This window comes from Dermochelys coriacea, chromosome 6, assembly GCF_009764565.3.
Source record: "Dermochelys coriacea isolate rDerCor1 chromosome 6, rDerCor1.pri.v4, whole genome shotgun sequence".
NCBI lineage: Eukaryota > Metazoa > Chordata > Testudines > Dermochelyidae > Dermochelys > Dermochelys coriacea.
In genome coordinates, this window is record NC_050073.1 from 71,238,489 (window position 1) to 71,257,573 (window position 19,085).

The 19,085-nt window shown below is 40.7% G+C and overlaps 1 protein-coding gene across 1 annotated transcript in view; it reads left to right on the forward strand.

The window, feature by feature from the left end:
• LOC119858032 (formin) overlaps nt 1–19,085 on the forward strand; it is a 284,466-nt gene that overhangs the window by 192,306 nt on the left and 73,075 nt on the right. The window contains exon 14 of the mRNA XM_043516527.1: nt 14,909–15,001. Within this exon, the coding sequence (XP_043372462.1) occupies nt 14,909–15,001 (93 nt within the window). The remainder of the gene's footprint in view (nt 1–14,908; nt 15,002–19,085) is intronic.

Consider the following 19,085-nt stretch of genomic DNA (forward strand, 5'->3'; position numbering starts at 1 on the left):
TCCCCACTCTGAACTCTAGGGTACAGATATGGGGTCCTGCATGAAAACCCCCTAAACTTAGGTTAAAACTTCCCCAAGGTACAAACTATTTTACCTTTTGCCCTTGGACTTTATTGCCACCACCAAGCGTCTAACAAATATATAAACGGGAAAGAGCCCGCTTGGAAACGTCTTTCCCCCCAAAATCCTCCCCAAACCCTACACCATCTTTCCTGGGGAAGGCTTGATAAAAATCTTCACCAATTTGCATAGGTGAACACAGACCCAAACCCTTGGATCTTAAGAACAATGAAAAAGCAATCAGGTTCTTAAAAGAAGAATTTTAATTGAAGAAAAAAAGTAAAAGAATCACCTCTGTAAAATCAGGATGGTAAGTACCTTACAGGGTAATCAGATTCAAAACATAGAGAATCCCTGAAGGCAAAATCTTAAATTACAAAGACACAAAAACAGGAACATGCATTCCATTAAGCACAGCTTATTTTATCAGCCATTTAAACAAAACAGAATCTAACGCATATCTAGTTAGATTACTTACTAAGTTCTAAGACTCCATTCCTTTTCTGTTCCCGGCAAAAGCATCAAACACACAGAGGGAGCCTTTTTTTCTCCCCCCCCCCCCCCGCCCCTCCAGCTTTGAAAGTATCTTGTCTCCTCATTGGTCATTTTGGTCAGGTGCCAGCGAGGTTATCCGAGCTTCTTAACCCTTTACAGGTGCAAGGGTTTTTCTTCTGCCAAGGAGGGATTTTGAAGTGTTTACCCTTCCCTTTATATTTATGACACTTATCAATGGATGTAGTTGATGTTTTATCACTTGAAGTCTTTTAAAATTAGGAATATATGTCTTTCTAAAAGATGTATGTTTTAGCTCAACCAGAAGTTATGGGTTTGATGGGAAAATTACTGGTATTATGCAAGAGGTCAGAGATCCCACACTACAGAAATAAATTAGAGATCAACTTTTTCCACATACACTATCACAGTCCACAAACACACCTTATTAAGGTTTTTCTGAGACCCCCTGTAACTGATTCATTGTAAATGGTTGTTTTATGTGGTCTAAATTAGGCAGACAGTACAGTTCAGTTCCATAATACTAATTTCCTGTACTGCTCAGACACATCAGACAAGACTGAGGGTGTGATCATTTATTGGGTTCTGCTAGCACAGATCCCTGCACTTGAGTGAAGTCCTAATGAAGTTAATAGTCTATACTTATGGGACCTGACTGGAAAAATGATGGGGTTTTGCTTTGCCTAGTTGTGATATTAATTTATATGAACTATTCTTTCCCTTGCAGTATGTTTGTCATGGTGTTTACTAAATCTAAACTACAGTTTTAGAGTGAATACAGTAACCAGAGTCTTAGATGTGTTGCTATGGTATGAAAAATATTTAATTTTACTAGCAACCTTTTTTTTTGTTTGATTTTTGCTTGGGAAACAATCTCAACACAAGGGATTTAAGATAGTAAATACAACAATAATAGATGTAAGATGTTGGTTTGCTTTGTCTGTCTCTTAAAGCAAAACAGGGTATTCTTTTATTTTTAGTTTATTTTGATTTAATAAATGTATGATCTAATCTCTGAGCACATCTTTACATACAAGTGAATCACAAGTCATTATACAATCTAAAGTACTTCCCATCAGTTGTAAATCTAAAAAATAAACCAAATTAGAATGTCTAATAAACCTTCTGACAGCCATCAAAATCACTTTGTGAAGATTTCCATTACATAATTCCCCATTCAAGGCATCATTGTTTCACTGAAGTGCCTGACAGAACAGGTGTATCTTATAGGGCAGCGGTTCTCAAACTTTAGAATCATAGAAGATTAGGGTTGGAAGAGACCTCAGGAGGTCATCTAGTCCAACCCCTGCTCAAAGCAGGACGAACACCAACTAAATCGTCCCAGCCAGGGCTTTGTCAAGCCAGGCCTTGAAAACCTCTAAGGATGGAGATTCCACCACCTCCCTAGGTAACCCATTCCAGTGCTTCACCATCCTCCTAGTGAAATAGTTTTTCCTAATATCCAACCTAGACCTCCCACACTGCAACTTGAGACCATTGCTCCTTGTTCCGTCATCTACCGCCACTGAGAACAGCCAAGCTCCATCCTCTTTGGAACCCCACTTCAGGTAGTTAAAGGCTGCTATCAAATCCCCCCTCACTCTTCTTTTCTGCAGACTAAATAAGCCCAGTTTCCTCAGCCTCTCCTCATAAATCATGTGCCCCAGCCCCCTAATCATTTTCATTGCCCTCCGCTGGACTCTCTCCAATTTGTCCATAACCTTTCAGTACTGCAATGCTCCAGATGGGCCTCACAAATACCGAATAGAGGGGAATAATCACTTCGCTTGATCTGCTGGCAATGCTCCTACTAATGCAGCCCAATATGCTGGTAAGCCTTCTTGGCAACAAGGGTATACTGTTGACTCATATCCAGCTTCTCATCCACTGTAATCCCCAGGTCCTTTTCTGAAGAATTACCGCTTAGCCAGTTGGTCCCCAACCTGTAGCAAAGCATGGGATTCTTCTGTCCTAAGTGCAGGACTCTGCACTCGTCCTTATTGAATCTCATCAGATTTCTTTTGGCCCAATCCTCCATTTTGTCTAGGTCACTCTGGACCCTATCCCTATCCTCCAGCATACCTACCTCTACCCCCAGCTTAGTGTCATCCGTGAACTTGCTGAGGGTGCAATCCATCCGATCATTCAGGTCATTAATGAAGATGTTGAACAAAACCGGCCGCAGGACTGATCCCTGGGACACTCCGCTTGATACCGGCTGCCAACTAGACATCGAGCCATTGATCACTACCCGTTGAGCCCAATGATCTAGCCAGTGTTCTATCTTTATAGTCCAATCCATACTTCTTTAAGTTGCTGGCAAGAATGCTGTGGGAGACCGTATCAAAAGCTTTGCTAAAGTCAAGGTATATCATGTTCACCGCTTTCCCCATATTCACAGAGCCAGATATCTCATCATAGAAGGCAATCAGGTTGGTCAGGCATAGCTTGCCCTTGGTGAATCCATGTTGACTGTTCCTGATCACTATCCTCTCCTCCAAGTGCTTCAAAATAGATTCCTTGAGGACTTGCTCCATGATTTTTCCAGGGACCTAGGTGAGACTGACCGGACTGTAGTTCCCTGGATTCTCCTTCTTCACAATGTCACAACTTTAGCAATCCGAGGAGCCCCATTTTGATTTTAAAATTTTTGCAGACCTCTAAGCCCCCTGCTCATCCCCAGGCCTCACCTGCACTCCACCCCTTTCCCCAAGGCCCCACCGCCACTGCATCTTTTTCCCAAGCGCATCCCATCCCCGCTCCTCCCCAGTGTGCAGGAGGCACTGGGAGGGAGGGGGAGGAGTTGTTCAGCGGTGCCTGCAAATACCCTGGAGGTCTGCAGACACCAGTTTGAGAAACACTGTTATAGGGTGTTCTGGAAGTCACCAAATCCAGGGACAGGACCTCTCATCAAGAACCGCCTTGACAATAGTGCTCTCTCTGGGAACTAATATCTTGAGCACCTCAAATGGTGGTGGTTGAAGAATCACATGGGGAAAATGCTCTGTAGCAGACAAGACGCTGTCTATTTAGGATTTTGTTTGGTGGCTAACGGTCAAGTCGTTTCCCCGTTGAACAGTCTATGAAAGCAAATTAACAGTATAATAGCAAGGAAAATAATTATGCATAAGAGCATAGATCTTCTACTAATTGAGAACTTTGTACAGTCTCATTGTTCTCAGCAGAGCCTTGTAAATCATTTATAGATAAGACATCCCAAATGTGAATGGCAAATTTAACTTGAGGTGTGTCGATTCTTTTTTCCCTTTAAACTGCCCTTCATGTAAGACACAGATGTTTATGGGAACGCTTCTGAGAGGTTCTGTTAATACCCTCAACATCTGTTGCCTTCAGCTATGGACCCTCCCCTATACATTTCCAAAGTCTCTGTGTCTCAAGTGACTCTACTGTACTTTCCAGATGAGAAGGGCTAGCTGCCTTTCCTTCTATTTAGTTAAAGGGCTTCGCAGTCAGTCAGATAAGGTTACTGGCTCTGTCACTTTCTTCATCCAGTGGCTGAGCATGTGGGCTCCATGAAATGTTCAGATCTCACTTAGCCTAGATATTAAGACTTGAGCTATGGGCTGTCCCTATGTATGTTGCATTAGTTAACGTGTGTATTGATTACTGATGCCAATGCAAAGAAAATCCACTTCTGAGATTATGCTGGAACATAATCTACCAGTAATTCACTACACGCATTCAGAGTCTGCCAAAGTCCTTTAAAGTACAGTGCAAGACTCATTCTTCAATTGATATAGCAATAGACTGGCAGGTAAACACTTTCTTCTCTTCACAATATCCCTGCATCTCACTTATACCTCCTCCTTAGAAAAAACACTACTTACAATCCTACCAGTGGAGCAGAGAGTACAGATCTACCAGGACTGCAGCAAAGCTGTTCCTCCACTTGGTACCTAGATACTAGTAGAGAATGGTGCATTATAAATATATATAGATAGATATTGTAGAACTAAATAGTGGGAAATAAATAGTGTAACCCGAAGCTGCAACTAAATGCATCTTCATTCAGACCTCCCACCCCTGATTTAATATTGAGATTATTTGGCAAGTTATTTACATGCAAGACACAGGTAACAAACTTCACCTTGAGGAAGTTATAAAACATTTATACAAAATCAAAATAATTCAACATCATTATTAATATTCTGATATCAGATTAAAGGAAAATGCAGCTAAAGTCTGTCAATCACCATTCTGATCCTCACAGAGACATGGACCTTATGGTACAGAAGTGGATCCTTTTAGTTTTGTTCTGCTAAACTTGGTTTTTAGGATATAATTTAAAGGCTCCTTGGTATAAAAAAAAGGGTGATTCTAAAAGTGAGTCCAGGGAAGATGGCCAAATAGAACAATAATTCTCCGGCCAAAAATAAGCATGCCTTATAATGCGAAAAAGAAAGCAGCACGTCTTTAACAATCCTACAATAATATAACCTACCAGGCTCTGAGCAGACATTGGGATTTATAAACAGTGGTGGCTGTTAGCAGCTTTCACTGTGACATAACTCAAGAGGGATAGTATCAGTGACAGGTTTACAGGAATCCATGGCGTTAAATACTTGGGTTCACTGTCAGGATGATTCCCATAAGTGCTACTGGTGGGTCCTGGTAAGTAAATGTTCTGCTATTCAGTGTTATCAACACTGAACTATTTCTGGTTTTGCATTTACTTTAACAACGATGCTTAAAAAATACCAACTCCTGCCCGATTGACATTGCAGTGCTCTTTATGTGAAAGTTTGTTTATAGACAATGATTCTTCTGACAGATTTACAGTGTCTGTGGAGGTTTAAAAGACTATTGCCCAATAGGCATTAAGTGAGAGGCATTCAGCTTTATAAATATTTTAGCTTATATTGGGGATTTTTTAAGAACTTTCTGAGCCAAATACTGCATTAAAACTGAAGACAGTGGCAAACTAATAATCAGCAGTTTCCAGCTTTGTTCTAATGTTTTGCTAATGGTTTCCATTTCCATGGCCAAGATTTGGAGTGTGAAGCACAATGTACATCCAACAGTTTGTATTTTTAGGGTTTTCAAATAACATTTATTCTTACATTACACACATACTTTCTTTTTTGCAATAGTTCATCTAGAAATAAACAGTTTTCAAAGTAGCCTATTACAGTTAATGTGACTAACACACAATGTGTATCAAGAAAACGTCCCAAAAGTTTATTAGCACAGTCGACAGCTTACATCTGTTTGCACTGAGTAATGCTAAACAGGTTGTTTATCTTAACACACTTGTGTATTTGCTTGGATCATCACTTTGGAATTGGTTAGTGAGGGAAGAAATGTACATTTGGTATGCTTTGGTAACTCTTCCATTAGCCTCCTTGGAATCGTAAAGGTTGTCTGTTGCATTTTAAGATTTGTATACGTCTCCCTCATAATCAATCTGATCTGCTTATCTCATTATGGTCATTTATGATTAAAGCTTGCTGAAATAATTTTTACTTTAGAGACGATGTGCTTTCTATTGAAACATCCTCTGTATAAGAGAGGCATTATTTAAAAATCAGGAATGGATTTGCATTGCAAGCACTGTAGCTCTTTTTTTTTTGTAGTGTAGACAATTAAGATAAATAAGACATCACATTTCATTTGTAATTTCTTTATAATGTGTTTGACTTAACTGGGCAGAGATTTTTTTAAAAAAGTGTTAACATCCTTTGAAATAAAAGAAACATTACATAAACATGTAAGTACTTTTGGAACTACAAATGGTGTTTCTAAAAGGACATTGAATGAAAACTGCCTACCATAGATCAAAGTCCATTCTTAAAAATTAGGGTTTTTAAGTTACTATTTTTCTTTATGTTCTCTATGGATAAAAATCATACCAAATATAGAGCATAATGTGAGGCATAGAGAGGTGGTGACTTCTCTAATGTCAGATACGGAATCCGGAAAGTTAACTTTTAATTTATATAAAAGATTATATTCAGGGGTAAGGGAATATAACTGTCAGGATTTGAGTATTATATGGGAAAAGACTAAAAAAATGCACTACATTAAAATCCATGAACCAAGTGAAGAGAGCAAAGAGGGGGGAAAAAGAAGCATTAAGGAGGGAAATACAGAAAGGAGAGAGAAAAGTGTGTGTTCAACAATTTAAACTTACAAAAGAAAGATGTAGGAACATAGGAATTGTCATACTAGGTCAGACCCGTGGTCCATCTAGTTTTGTATCCTTTAGTCAACACCATGAGCTTCAGAAAAAGGTGCAAGGTGCCTCACAGTTGGTAAATGTGGAGTAATTAGCCTCATTGAGGCTCCTAATCCCTGATAAACATTGAGCTAAAATGTGAAACATGAGGCTTTATCTCCTTAGCAATTAATGAGGCAAGCATTTCACATCTGCCTTGAGAGTCAGAAGGATCCACTTGTTAGAGCATGTCTTATATCCAGCTTGAAGAAGTAAACAAAAACCCTTGTCCCCTCTTTCAATATAATGAACTAGAATCCAAGCTCAGATGCACCTATTTTTGGCTAGAACAAGTAATTTTTTTTCTTCATAGACTAAAGCTACAGAATGCTGAGTAGCATGTAATCTAAATTCTAAATCAGTTGAATAATTGAATGCAGGGGCTTAATGAAGATGTAGGCAACATTGTGCATGTTTTTGGGACAATCAATGGCCTCACCTTGCAAATATTTCTCATACTTTAAAGCAAACTGGCATGTCATTAAAAGCTCCCATTACTTTTGCTTAAATTTAAAAATAAAATAGCATATGGAGTCAGTATAGCAGCTGATAATCACCTTCCTTCATCTTTTGTTGACCAAAGCAATTTAGGATTGCATCCCTTGTTGACAGATGCTGACTTCACCATGCCCTTGCTAACTCAAAACTAGAATTCTGCAACAGGCCGTATTTGGGGCTACTCTTGCTGCTCTTCTCAGAAGCTTCACTAAGTGTAAACGTCTGTGTCCAATAATCCACATTGGCTGCCAGTTAATTTCTACATGCAAATCCATGTGCATTTAAATATTTATCTGTGAAGTCTTAAATAGTTTAGTCTACGGTTATCTGCCAGACAACCTCTCCCTCTATGACCCGGCCTAATAGCTGCTGTCTGAAGGAGAGTTTCAGTTTTCTGTCTTAAGGGTGAAGCTCATGAGAGCTCAAAATACAGACAGTGTATTAGAAATGGCAAGACTTTCTGCTGGACTCTTATTCCATTATATATAGGCTTGGCAGAATTCAATTTTTTGTATATTTTTTATAATTTTGACTGATAATATTGATGTTTATTTTTAAGCACTTTTTCTCATATTTCTCAGTTTAAGTAATCACAATTGCAGGAAATTATGCAGGGGAGTAAGAATCGAAGGAGGTCAAACAATTTTTGACAGTATACATTGAAATTCAAAAAGTTAAAGCCTTATAATTGCTAAAACTCAAATTGACAATATCACATGTCAAAATATACGAAGTAAATATCCTTAAATCAAGCTCTAATAATATCTCAAGCAGCATTTTTTTTTGCCTATCTGTACATTTCAATTATTACCAATGGAAATAGTCTTTGTATGTACAGTGAAATCAATATTTACTGACAAAAATCTAATCCTTTCAAGCCTAATTATATGCGAGCACAATATTTGTCACTTTTAGAGAGAATATTTTTCAGGCTTTCCACTAACTCCAGGCCTTGGAATCTGCTGGCATTTGTTCTAACTGTTGCTTGTTCTTTATGCTCCTCTCAATCTAGTTGTTACAGGGTGATTGAGTATATGCACGCTTTGACTTCAGTAGAAAACTGGTCATCTCAACATTCTCGTCTTCATTAACAATGGTTTTGTCTAACCCCACCTGTCTGGTCTGCTCTGCCCTAATCTTCCTCTTCTCTTCCTTAATCTCTCCATCCAATCTTTCCCTCATCTTCTTAGTGCATTTTCCCCATTCTTCCCGTTCATCTACATACCCTATCTATTCCCCAAACACTACTGCTTTCACTTAGCCACATCCTCCTTCACTCCTGTCACCTGATTTATTTACATTTTTTAGTCTTCCCTATAAAGTCACTTTTATAAAAATAATGTAAATTGAAAAAAAATTAAAGTAATGTACCCCAATCTTGGTCATTTAAAAATCACATATGACATACCTAACATTATATTTGAAAACCTTATGGGGGGTTCCATTTTTGCAGGAAATCTCTTATTAGTGAGGCACCTTGCATATTTTTGGGTGTTCAAAAATGATAAATAATAATGTATGCTACCTGTTTTGGGGGAGGTGGTGTTTGAGTCCATTCAGAATGGGCCCTGATGCCACCTAATACGAAATACTTGTAATAATAATGTTTTTCTTGTTTGCCTCAAAATAATTTCCTTTAATGCAAATGCTCTTTGTCCAAGCCTTAAAAATTATACCACATCTCAGCTCAAGAACTTGAAATATGTATTTCCCATGTCACATTTTTGTCATTTCATATTTGCCTGGAACAATTTCTAAGACTTATTTTATGTGGCATATTTCTCTTTAGACTTTTTTTTAAACACACAGGAAAAGTAGCCACAAAATTGTGGCTTCTAATTTCTGCCAACCTTTAATAAGAGAACTTTTAAAAAGTTTTTAGAATCATTTTGTTTATAGAGTATTTTTCTTCCAGTTTTCCTCTCTATTCTACAAATAAAATATCACAATTTGTGAGTTACTTTGGGACCCTCATTCTGCTTATATAAGTTGAAAACATTGTGTGTTAATATGTTTCATTCAATATATTTCTACAATCGTATAGTTCAAGTTTTTAATGGCAAGAAGCTTATGTTGTGAAGAAAATAATCATACTGTATCTATATCTCTTTTTCTGATTTGTTTTGTTTTTGTTTTTTCTTGTTCTGAAGGCATGTATATAGATGGGCAGACAAGAAGAATCTTTATTTAACAAGATATGTTATGAACAAATTAAAACCCCAGTCTTAACAAGTAGATGTGCACAAGCAAATTCCCATTGACTTCAGTGGGACTGTTTATATGTGCAGGATTGTTTCTGCATGACACAAGTTGCAAGATTTGGGGTTAAAGCGGGGCTGGCCTTACCATGATGTGAACTGAGGCAGCCGCCTCAGGTGCCAGACTGGTGGGGGGGGGCGCGTGCTCGTAGGTACCCAGAGTGTTGAAAATTGTGCCTGCTGCTGGTGTATATATATTCTCTCTGCTCTAGATGCACAGAGCTGGTGGAGTGCTGTGCTTGAGGAAGGAGGGCACAAGAGACATAACAGGCAGTCAGGAGAAAAGGTGAGAGGGAATAACAGAAAGCAGCAGGAGCTGCAGGGAGAGAGAGGAGGAGGAGGAGCATCTTATGTGCCTCTCTAATATCCCCAGGAGCCTGGACTGATTAACACCAGCTTCTCAGGGAGCTTCCTGTTTCCTGCTGCTTCCCTGAACCCACTTGAGGAGAACAGGCAGTCAACTGAAGTAGTAAGAGCCAGTTAGGCCCTTAAAATGCTGATATCTTCCCTCACTCAGGCCCTGCTACCTGCCTGCTTATTTGTTCCCTTCAATTAATGTTGAGAGCCACTATAACTGGCACAGTACAGCAGTCATGAGTGAAAGAAGAAAACACCCCTCGGGGCATCATTCAGAAAAAGAAAGAAAGCAGAGGAAGCTTTTCTATCTAAGCGGGAAGGAGCTGTCCTGAGATACATAGACACAAATGTCCATGGTGAGCCTTCCAGCCCCAGTGAGGATGCGAGTGGTGAGGAGATGCCTGATCTTCCAGTTAGTCAGAGTGCAGGTGACCTGGCAGCTACTGCAGCATCCATATCTCCATCTCAAATGGATGTAACCATGCACATTCCTGAAGAAAAGTGTAGCTCAGAGAAGAGCGTGGTAGAGGTGCAAGAAACAGCTGCTGCTGAGTTTAGTTTCTTAAGTCTAGATGATCCAGGACTGTGGACCCACTTGAGCGGTAGCCTGAGGGACTTCCTTGTACTGCATAGGCCACAGCAAGTGAAAAACGTCATGTTCCCCAAAGACAATGAACATAGAAGTTTCCATCCAACACATTACTGGTGTGAAATCCCCAATGGTGACAAAGTGGAGAGGCCATGGCTTATGTACTCAAACAGCAGAACTGTTTTTGTTACAAACTCTTCCAGTCTAATGTTCCAGCCACATTGGATTCTACAGGAACAAAGGACTGGAAAAATCTGTCTAGAAATCTGGCATGTCATGAGAAGGCAGCAAATCACCAGAGAGCATTCCATAGGTGGAAAGAGCTTGAGATGAGACTAAGGTTAAAGGCCACCATAGATGATCAGCATCAAGAGAAGATTGCGTCAGAGTCTCTTTACTGGCAAAATGTTCTGAAAAGGCTCGTGTGAGAATGCTTGCTACCCAAAACCTAGCACTGCGTGGCACTTCAGATCAGCTGTATGTGCCAAACAATGGAAAATTCAGGAGCATCTAAGAAGAGTCACCACCCAAGAAATGTACACACAGAACTACCTTGGAAAAATAATTCAAAATGAGATGATACAATTACTGGCAACAAAAGTCAAACAGAAGATTGTAGCAGATCTGAAGTCAGCAAGATATTACTCTGTTATTCTGGACTGCACACCTGACATCAGCCATATGAACAAATCACTTTAATGGTGCGTTTTGTAACAACTACAGGACCTAGTGAAAAATGTCCCTGCAATGGTGACTGTCAGAGAGCATTTTCTAGAATTTATTGACATTGATAATACTACAGAGCTGGCATGACAAATGTGCTTCTTAAAAAGCTGGAAGATTCGGGAATTGCGATAGCTGACATGAGAGGTCAGGGCTACAATAATGGTGACAACATGAGAGGAAAGAACAGAGGAGTGCAGACACGGATCCGAGAGTTAAACCCTCAAGCTTTTCTTGTCCCATTCAGTTCTCATTCATTGAACTTTGTGGTCAGTGATGCAGCATCAGCTTCTAGTGAGTCTGCTGAATTTTTTAATATAATTCAAAGCATCTGTGTATTTTTCTCTGCATCAACTCATCGATGGCAAATTTTGAAGCAACATCTGGGAACATGCTCTCTGACACTGAAACCACTGAGTGCCACATGATGGGAAAGTCAAGTGGAGGCTATTAAGCCTATCAAACACCAAATTGGGAAGATAGATGATGCCATAGTTGCCATTATGGAGAATAATGCTATGACAGGAACTGTTCATGGGAGAACAGTGGCAGAGAGAAATGGAATCACCAGAAACATACAAAACTTCAAATTTCTGTGTGGCTTAGTGCTGTGGCATGACATACTGTTTGAAATAAATGTTGTAAGCAAGAGATTCTAAGGTGTTGACCTTGATATGTCTGGAGCAATGGAACAACTGGACAAAGCAAAGTCATACCTACAGTCTTATCGATCAGATAAGGGATTTCAAAACGTTCTGAAGAGTGCACAGAAGTTGGCAGAGGAACTTCACGCTGAAGCTATTTTCTCACCCATTCAAGAATACAAGAGTCACCGGAGAAGATGACATTTTCATTACGAGGCGTGGGATAATCCCATAAGAGACCCCAAACAACAATTCAAAGTTGAATTCTTTAACCAGGTGCTAGATTATGCAATACAGTCAGTTGAAGAACATTTCATGCAGCTCAAGGAATACAGCAGTATATTTGGGATATTGTATGATATTCCAAAACTCCTCACTGTACCTACACCAGCAATGCAGGGCACTAGAGACAGTGTTGACCCATGATGACATGCGCAATATTAATGTGAGTGATTTAGGTGATGAACTGAAAGCCCTTTCAAGATACATTTCAGCATGATCAACTCCAAAGGCTGTTTTGGAATATATGTGCAGAAATAGGATGACCACCCTCTTTCCAAATGCTTTTGTTGCTCTGCGCATACTTATAACACTTCCTGTAACAGTTGCCAGTGGAGAACACAGCTTCTCCAACCTGAAGTTAATAAAAACACATCTACGTTCCCCAATGACACAGGAGAGGCTGGTCAGCCTTGCAACCAGCTCAATAGAGCATTAGCTGGCCCAGGCTATGGACCTTCAGGAAGCAGTTCAAATCTTTGCAACCAAGAAGGCACGGAAAGCACCACTTTTATTATTCAAACAGATAAAAATGCCAATGTTTACTATGCAGAAAAGAAAAGTTACATTTGTTGTTCAGGCGTTTGAAAGTTAAGTGTTACTTAAAATTTTTGAACAAGGCATTTTAAGTTGTTAGTTCTCCTTTATTGGGGTAGGTAGCAGAGCAGTACCATGAGAGGAATAGAACAGGAAGAAGGCAGAATTGAGACCTTTCAAAGTTTTGGCCCAAGCAAAGAGGCATGGGGGCATCATTTGAGCTCCCTGCCTCAGGTGCCAAAGTGTTGTGGGCTGGCCCTGGGTTAAAGATAAATGTATAATATAGTTCATAAAAATAAAGACTGTGGTTTATATAGGTAGGACCTCCTCAGCTATAGATGAATTTTTGATAACTTCATATTCTAGTTCTATATAGCTGAGCTATGGAAGAATGTTTAATTATCGTACAACAGTTTTAAAAGGAAGCAGATATCTTTTCAATATATTTCTGCAGCAACAAATGTCAAGAAAAGAGATTTCTGGCCATCTTAGATTTTTCTTTTTAACATATACTATATTGGGGGGCAGGTTTCAACAAAAACTCAAACAGATGGTTTGTGTGGTTCTTTGTTAAGGCAGTCTTGGTGGTCCAAATGTATTATATGCTGTACTACTGGTTGTATAATAAAATGCATACATGTATTCTCAACCTTCTGCTGACTTCTTTCCCTGCACTGCAAACCTCAAATCTATTAACAGGATAATTGTATTGTTAATTATACACTCTTCCCTTCCTCCTCCACATTTTTGGGGGCATACTAACTTTACTGGAATAAAGTTAATTATTAACTGGAGTGAAGGTGGCTGGCTTGCCATTTAAATGTGTATATGTTTCATGCAACCAAACTGTAACCCTTTGGTTTAGTTGTGAAATAAATTTCCATTCCAATTAAACACATAAAAACTATATTTTTTAGAGGTGAGAAGAAGAAAACAATTTCCTGCTTGCACTGGTTCAATGCATAATTGCAAAATTTTCAAGTATTGGTTTCTGACAGTCTCATTTCCCCTTTAGGATAATCTAGAATCTCAGAATTCTGAGAAATATAGTAGGACTTCCTAGGGCAATGCCTAAATTCTGTGACAGTTAACTTGGCTTCTATAGGAAATGACATGGCATCAGGACCTCAATTAGTTGATAAATTAGGCAATGGATGCATCATAATTAGGTGGAAGTTCACTTTGCTTCTACCAGGCTGTAACTCGACCTGCTAAATTCAAGTTAAATGGGTGACCATGAACCTACGCTAAGAAAAGTGGTTGAGTTTCGATGAAGGTTGGCTAACTTGTATTAGCAAAATCTAATCTAAACTCAACCTTTTTTTCTAGTCATAACAAGGTCCTCAGAGAGGCAGTGAACTGGCATGGGATTTGATGCCTGAAATATGTTGATGACAACCAGTTTTAGTTCTTTATATCATCAGATGCAGTGAGAGCAGTTTACCAGTTCACCCAATGTCTTGCTGGGGTTGGTAGATTGATGAGGGCAAGCCAGTTGACACAGTTCCGATAAGACTAAAGTCATGCTCATGCTTTTGGGGGAAATAAACTAAGAAAATGGCAGAGATCACGTCTTCCCTTGATTGGTGGAGTTTGCCTACCATTTGTTACTAATTTGGCAACCCGGATAGTTCTGTTGGATCTGCAGCTATATTGGGATGTCGAGGAAGCAATAGTAGCCAAGAGATGCTTTTATCACTGAGATTTGACCTGAAGGTTCTCTTCTTCTGGAAGTGGACCTCATCACAGTGATCCATACCTTTGTTAACTTCATGTTAGATTGCTGTATTGCATACTTCATGGGACTATTCCTTAATACAACTCAGACATCAGTTGGGGCAGATTGTGGTGGCCCATTTGTGAGGGAGTGGTGTTCCTTCCAAGCATTAATAAATTATTCATGATCTATACTGGTTTCAGTTTAGTTTCCAACCCACTCCCATTACAAGCAGTCATTACAAAAGCTGAATTTTACTGCATATAACCTATGTTTAAAAAAAGATTGTCTAGTTCTTCAGCAATTCTGGCTGAGGCGACTTGACTTTAATGCAGTTATTAGATTCAGCAAGACAGAGGCAGTATGAAATATACATTGCTTGATAAAGTTTGAATGGTAAATGAGTAGGTATATAATTATGGAAATAATAGTGTTATTTAAGAGTTGTCAGTTAAATATTCAGTTTTAAAGTATCTATCTCTGCGCTTTTATTTCTAGCCTGTGAAAAGCAGATGAGAGTCGTTTGCAAAGAATCTTCAGAACAGCATCTCCATCCCTTCAAGGATAAATTGGAAGAGTTTATTCAGACAGGCGAGCACATTTTTTTAAAACCTTTTTGTTCATATTTTAGTGTTCCGAGAGTTTGCTGTATATATATTAATACATTGTCTTAAATAACCAATGCTGCAAAACTGGAAGCAAATAATATCAGTTATGGGTCTTAAGTACCAATAATTGCACAGATCTTTAAACCTCAGGCATCACTTGCCAGTGACCAGTAATGTTACCATAGTCTCACTAGGTCTCCATTTCCTTGAGGTTTTTTGCGTCATTAAATCACTAGGTGCAATAAAACTGGGCTTTAGGATAGACTGTTACTTAATAAATTGAGTCTAAATCTTCCAGTCTATGGAAAAGTGACATGAAAAATGTCCTAATCTTGTATTCATATTAAGTCAAAGATTCAAGTCTAAAAACTAAGTCCATGAAAGTAAGATAGCTGAGGGTCCTCAGGAAAATGACCCTGTGGCATGGTGTCAGTAGTGGGAGGATCTTGGTAGACCCTAAATAGTTGTGCAGCTGAGACACTGTAAGTCTGGGAGTTTGTCTACACTTAAAATGCTACAGCAACATATAGCTGTGCCTGTCACAACTGGAACAAGGGCTGTTAGACTAGTGGTTGGAGCAGGAGTTAGGCCAAGTCAGATACCTGGAGCTCAAAGTCCAAGAGGGCAAACCGAGAGTCAGGCATCAGGAGGCAGGGTCAGATTATCAGGAGATCAGGGTCAGGCACCAGGTTACAGGCAGCAATTGAAGAGCAAAGCCAAGGACAAACAAGAGTCGGAAGCCAGAGCCTAGGGTCTATCACAAGCAGGGTCTGGAGCAGAGAGAGGCAGGCAGTCTGCATTGTTGCTCAGTCAGTTTTCCATCATTGGGCTACCACGGGCTGCCACTCAGGCCCTGTTGGGTGGTGCTTCCTGCCAAGCCCACCCTCACAAGGTCCTCATGTGAGAGCCCAGCCTAAGCATCCCATGGTGATGTAATGGCATCAGTAGCACAGAAGCCCCTTAGTCCCAGGTTCCAGCGATGCAAGTTCTTGCAGCCCCACTGTAGCGCTTCTGCGTAGACATTATCTATGCCAACATAAGGGGTTCTCTCATCAGCGTGAGGTAATCCATCTCTCCACGAAGTAGTAGTTAGGTGGATGGAAGAATTCTTCAGTCGACCTAACACTGTCTACACTGCGTGTTAGGTCAGTATAGCTATGCCTCTCAGAGGTGTGGATTTTTCACGCCACTTAGATGATGCAATACCAGTGTAAGTTCCTAGTGTAGACAAGGCCTGAGTTTCTGGCACAGAAATCTGACATTTTAGATAAGTCATGTGGATAAGTGTAAAGTAATACACATTGGAAAAAATAATCCCAATTATACATACAATATGATGGGGGCTAATTTAGCTACAACTAATCAGGAGAAAGATCTTGGAGTCATCATGGATAGTTCTCAGTAGACATCCACGTAGTGTGCAGCAGCAGTCAAAAAAGCAGACGGGATGTTAGAAATCATTTTAAAAGGGATAGAGAATAAGACGGAGAATATCTTACTGCCCTTATATAAACCCATGGTACGCCCACATCTTGAATATTGCGTATAAATGTGGTCCCCTCATCTCAAAAAAGATAGACTGGCATTAGAAAAGGTTCAGAAAAGGGCAACTAAAATGATTAGGGGTTTGGAGCAGGTCCCATATGAGGAGAGATTAAAGAGGCTAAGACTTTTCAGCTTGGAAAAGAGGAGAGTAAGGGGGGATATGATAGAGGTATATAAAATCACGAGTGGTGTGGAGAAAGTGAATAAGGAAAAGTTATTTACTTGTTCCCATAATATAAGAACTAGGGGCCACCAAATGAAATTAATGGGCAGCAGGTTTAAAACAAATAAAAGGAAGTTCTTCACTCAGCGCACAGTCAACCTGTGGAACTCCTTGTCTGAAGAGGTTGTGAAGGCTAGGACTATAACAGGGTTTAAAAGAGAACTGGATAAATTAATGGAGGTTAAGTCCATTAATGGCTATTAGCCAGGATGGGTAGGGAATGGTGTCCCTAGCCTCTGTTTGTCAGAGAGTGGAGATGGATGGCAGGAGAGAGATCACTTGATCGTTACCTCTTAGGTTCACTCCCTCTGGGGCACCTGGCATTGGCCACTGTCAGTAGACAGAATACTTGGCTGGATGGACCTTTGGTCTGACCCACTATGGCCATTCTTATGTTCTTAGGTTCCTTCATTCTTTGGTAGAACCTTGCTGAGTCCAGTGAAACTGCAATATTGGGAAAGGAAAGAGTCATGTTCAGCAAGCAGGGCCGTCCCTAGAGGGGTGTGGGGCCTGGGACAAATCAGTCTGTATGGGCCCTTCTTAACATTTTATACAGGTGAAATCTGGTTTGGGGACGGGACACCAGTGCTTGGTGGCAAGGGATGATGGAGAGTCATAGAGTGGCCCCTGTGCTGGAGGGTCCCAGAAAAGGGGAGAGGTCTGGGGCGGAAGTGCAGTGAATGGGGTCAGCCTAGCCCTGGCGTTTTCCAGCAGCGCTAGGACACTGGCACTCGATGCAGTGGTGCACAATGCCGGGAACCAGCAGAGCAGGGCAGGCTGGGGTCGCCAGAGACTGAGCCTGAGCCCCACAATGCCGGATAAGAAAAAGAAATACAACGTGTGCTTCCCACCGATGAGTGCAGGCGTGACCTCCACTGCCGGCGCCAAGCCCCCCCGCTAATCCCCCAGGCCGGTCTGGCCCCCTGAACCTCTAACCCAAACCCCTGGGCCAGAATGGCCCCCTGAACTCCTAAGCCCACCCCCCAGGCCGGCCTAGCACACCCCCCACCACATGACACATGCACACTGAAGCGCAGGGGCCCCCAAAGGGCAGAGCCCAGAGTGGTCACCCCGATTTGCCATCCCCAAGGGACAGCTCTGGTAGCAAGAGCTAAATTATTTGAAAGGACACTTGGATCCCTAGATGCAAAGAGTCGCCAATGTGGTGAAGAAACAAAAGGAGATAGAACTGTTCACAAAGAAGAATCTTTCTGATAGATATGTGGAGAAGACCAGCCGCATTGATGTGGAGGCCTGAGAGGATGAGACAAAGTCTCTATTCTTGACCAGAGCTTCAGAGGAAGATAGAGAGCAAAGAGTGGAGCTGGAGAAATTGAAGCATGGTTTGGAGCAGTCGGAACGGAAGCAGTAACAGCTCCCCATGTTTATAGCTGGTAGGAAAAATTTGGAGATGGCCTAAAGGTCTGGAGAACCAAGTCTGGAAGACCAGATTCATTCTACTAATAAAAGGTAAGGTGAAGTCATCAAAGAGCTCCACCATCTGCAGACCCAGGCAAAAGAGTGTATGCAGGAGCTGGATGAGATGCGCTGCTCAAAAGAAAAAGTTGTGACATAGACCTTGAAGAAAAAGGATTTAATCTGGTTAATGGCACAGATGGAGAGCAGTAGCTGCTGCTGGAGAAGAAGCTGTATGAGCTTCCCACTGAGGTGGAGACCCTTCTGGCAGAGTAACGCCAAGACTGATGAAGGCTTGAACTGCATCACAGAGGAGGAGTTGTAATCACCAGAGGAGAAAGGCAAAGTTGGCTGTACATCTCAAAACACAATCCAGAAAATAATGGGGGTGGAAGAGGAAAACAAACACTTGATCATCTGGGTGTTGCAGGCAAAGATTCATGGACCTTGATGGTTGTAAGAATCTCAAAAGGAGCTGACTCTTTATAGAATTTTCTCAATGGTAAATGATATAATTGTATCCATATCCATGAAGAGTGCTCTAGACAGACTATGAGTCAGCCCCTTTGCCAGTTCCACCCAAGTAAAGGCCAGTTTTAGCTGTCCCACCATAGCCACAGGAGGATTGGACATTTCAAAAGTGGCACTCATCATAAACCTTCATTTGCTAATAAACACTAAAGAATATGTGCATTACATTGTTTGTACAGGCTGAGTTGAAAACTATGGCCATACCACTTCATTCTTCAAGCAGCACAAATTTCTTGTTAGTCTTCCTTGTTGAGGTTAAAAAGGAAATGTCATCTTGGCTGGGCGATGTAGGTAAAGCTCTAACAATTTATGGAGAGCCTTCCCCTGGAGATAGAAAAGGGGGGCTTGGGAT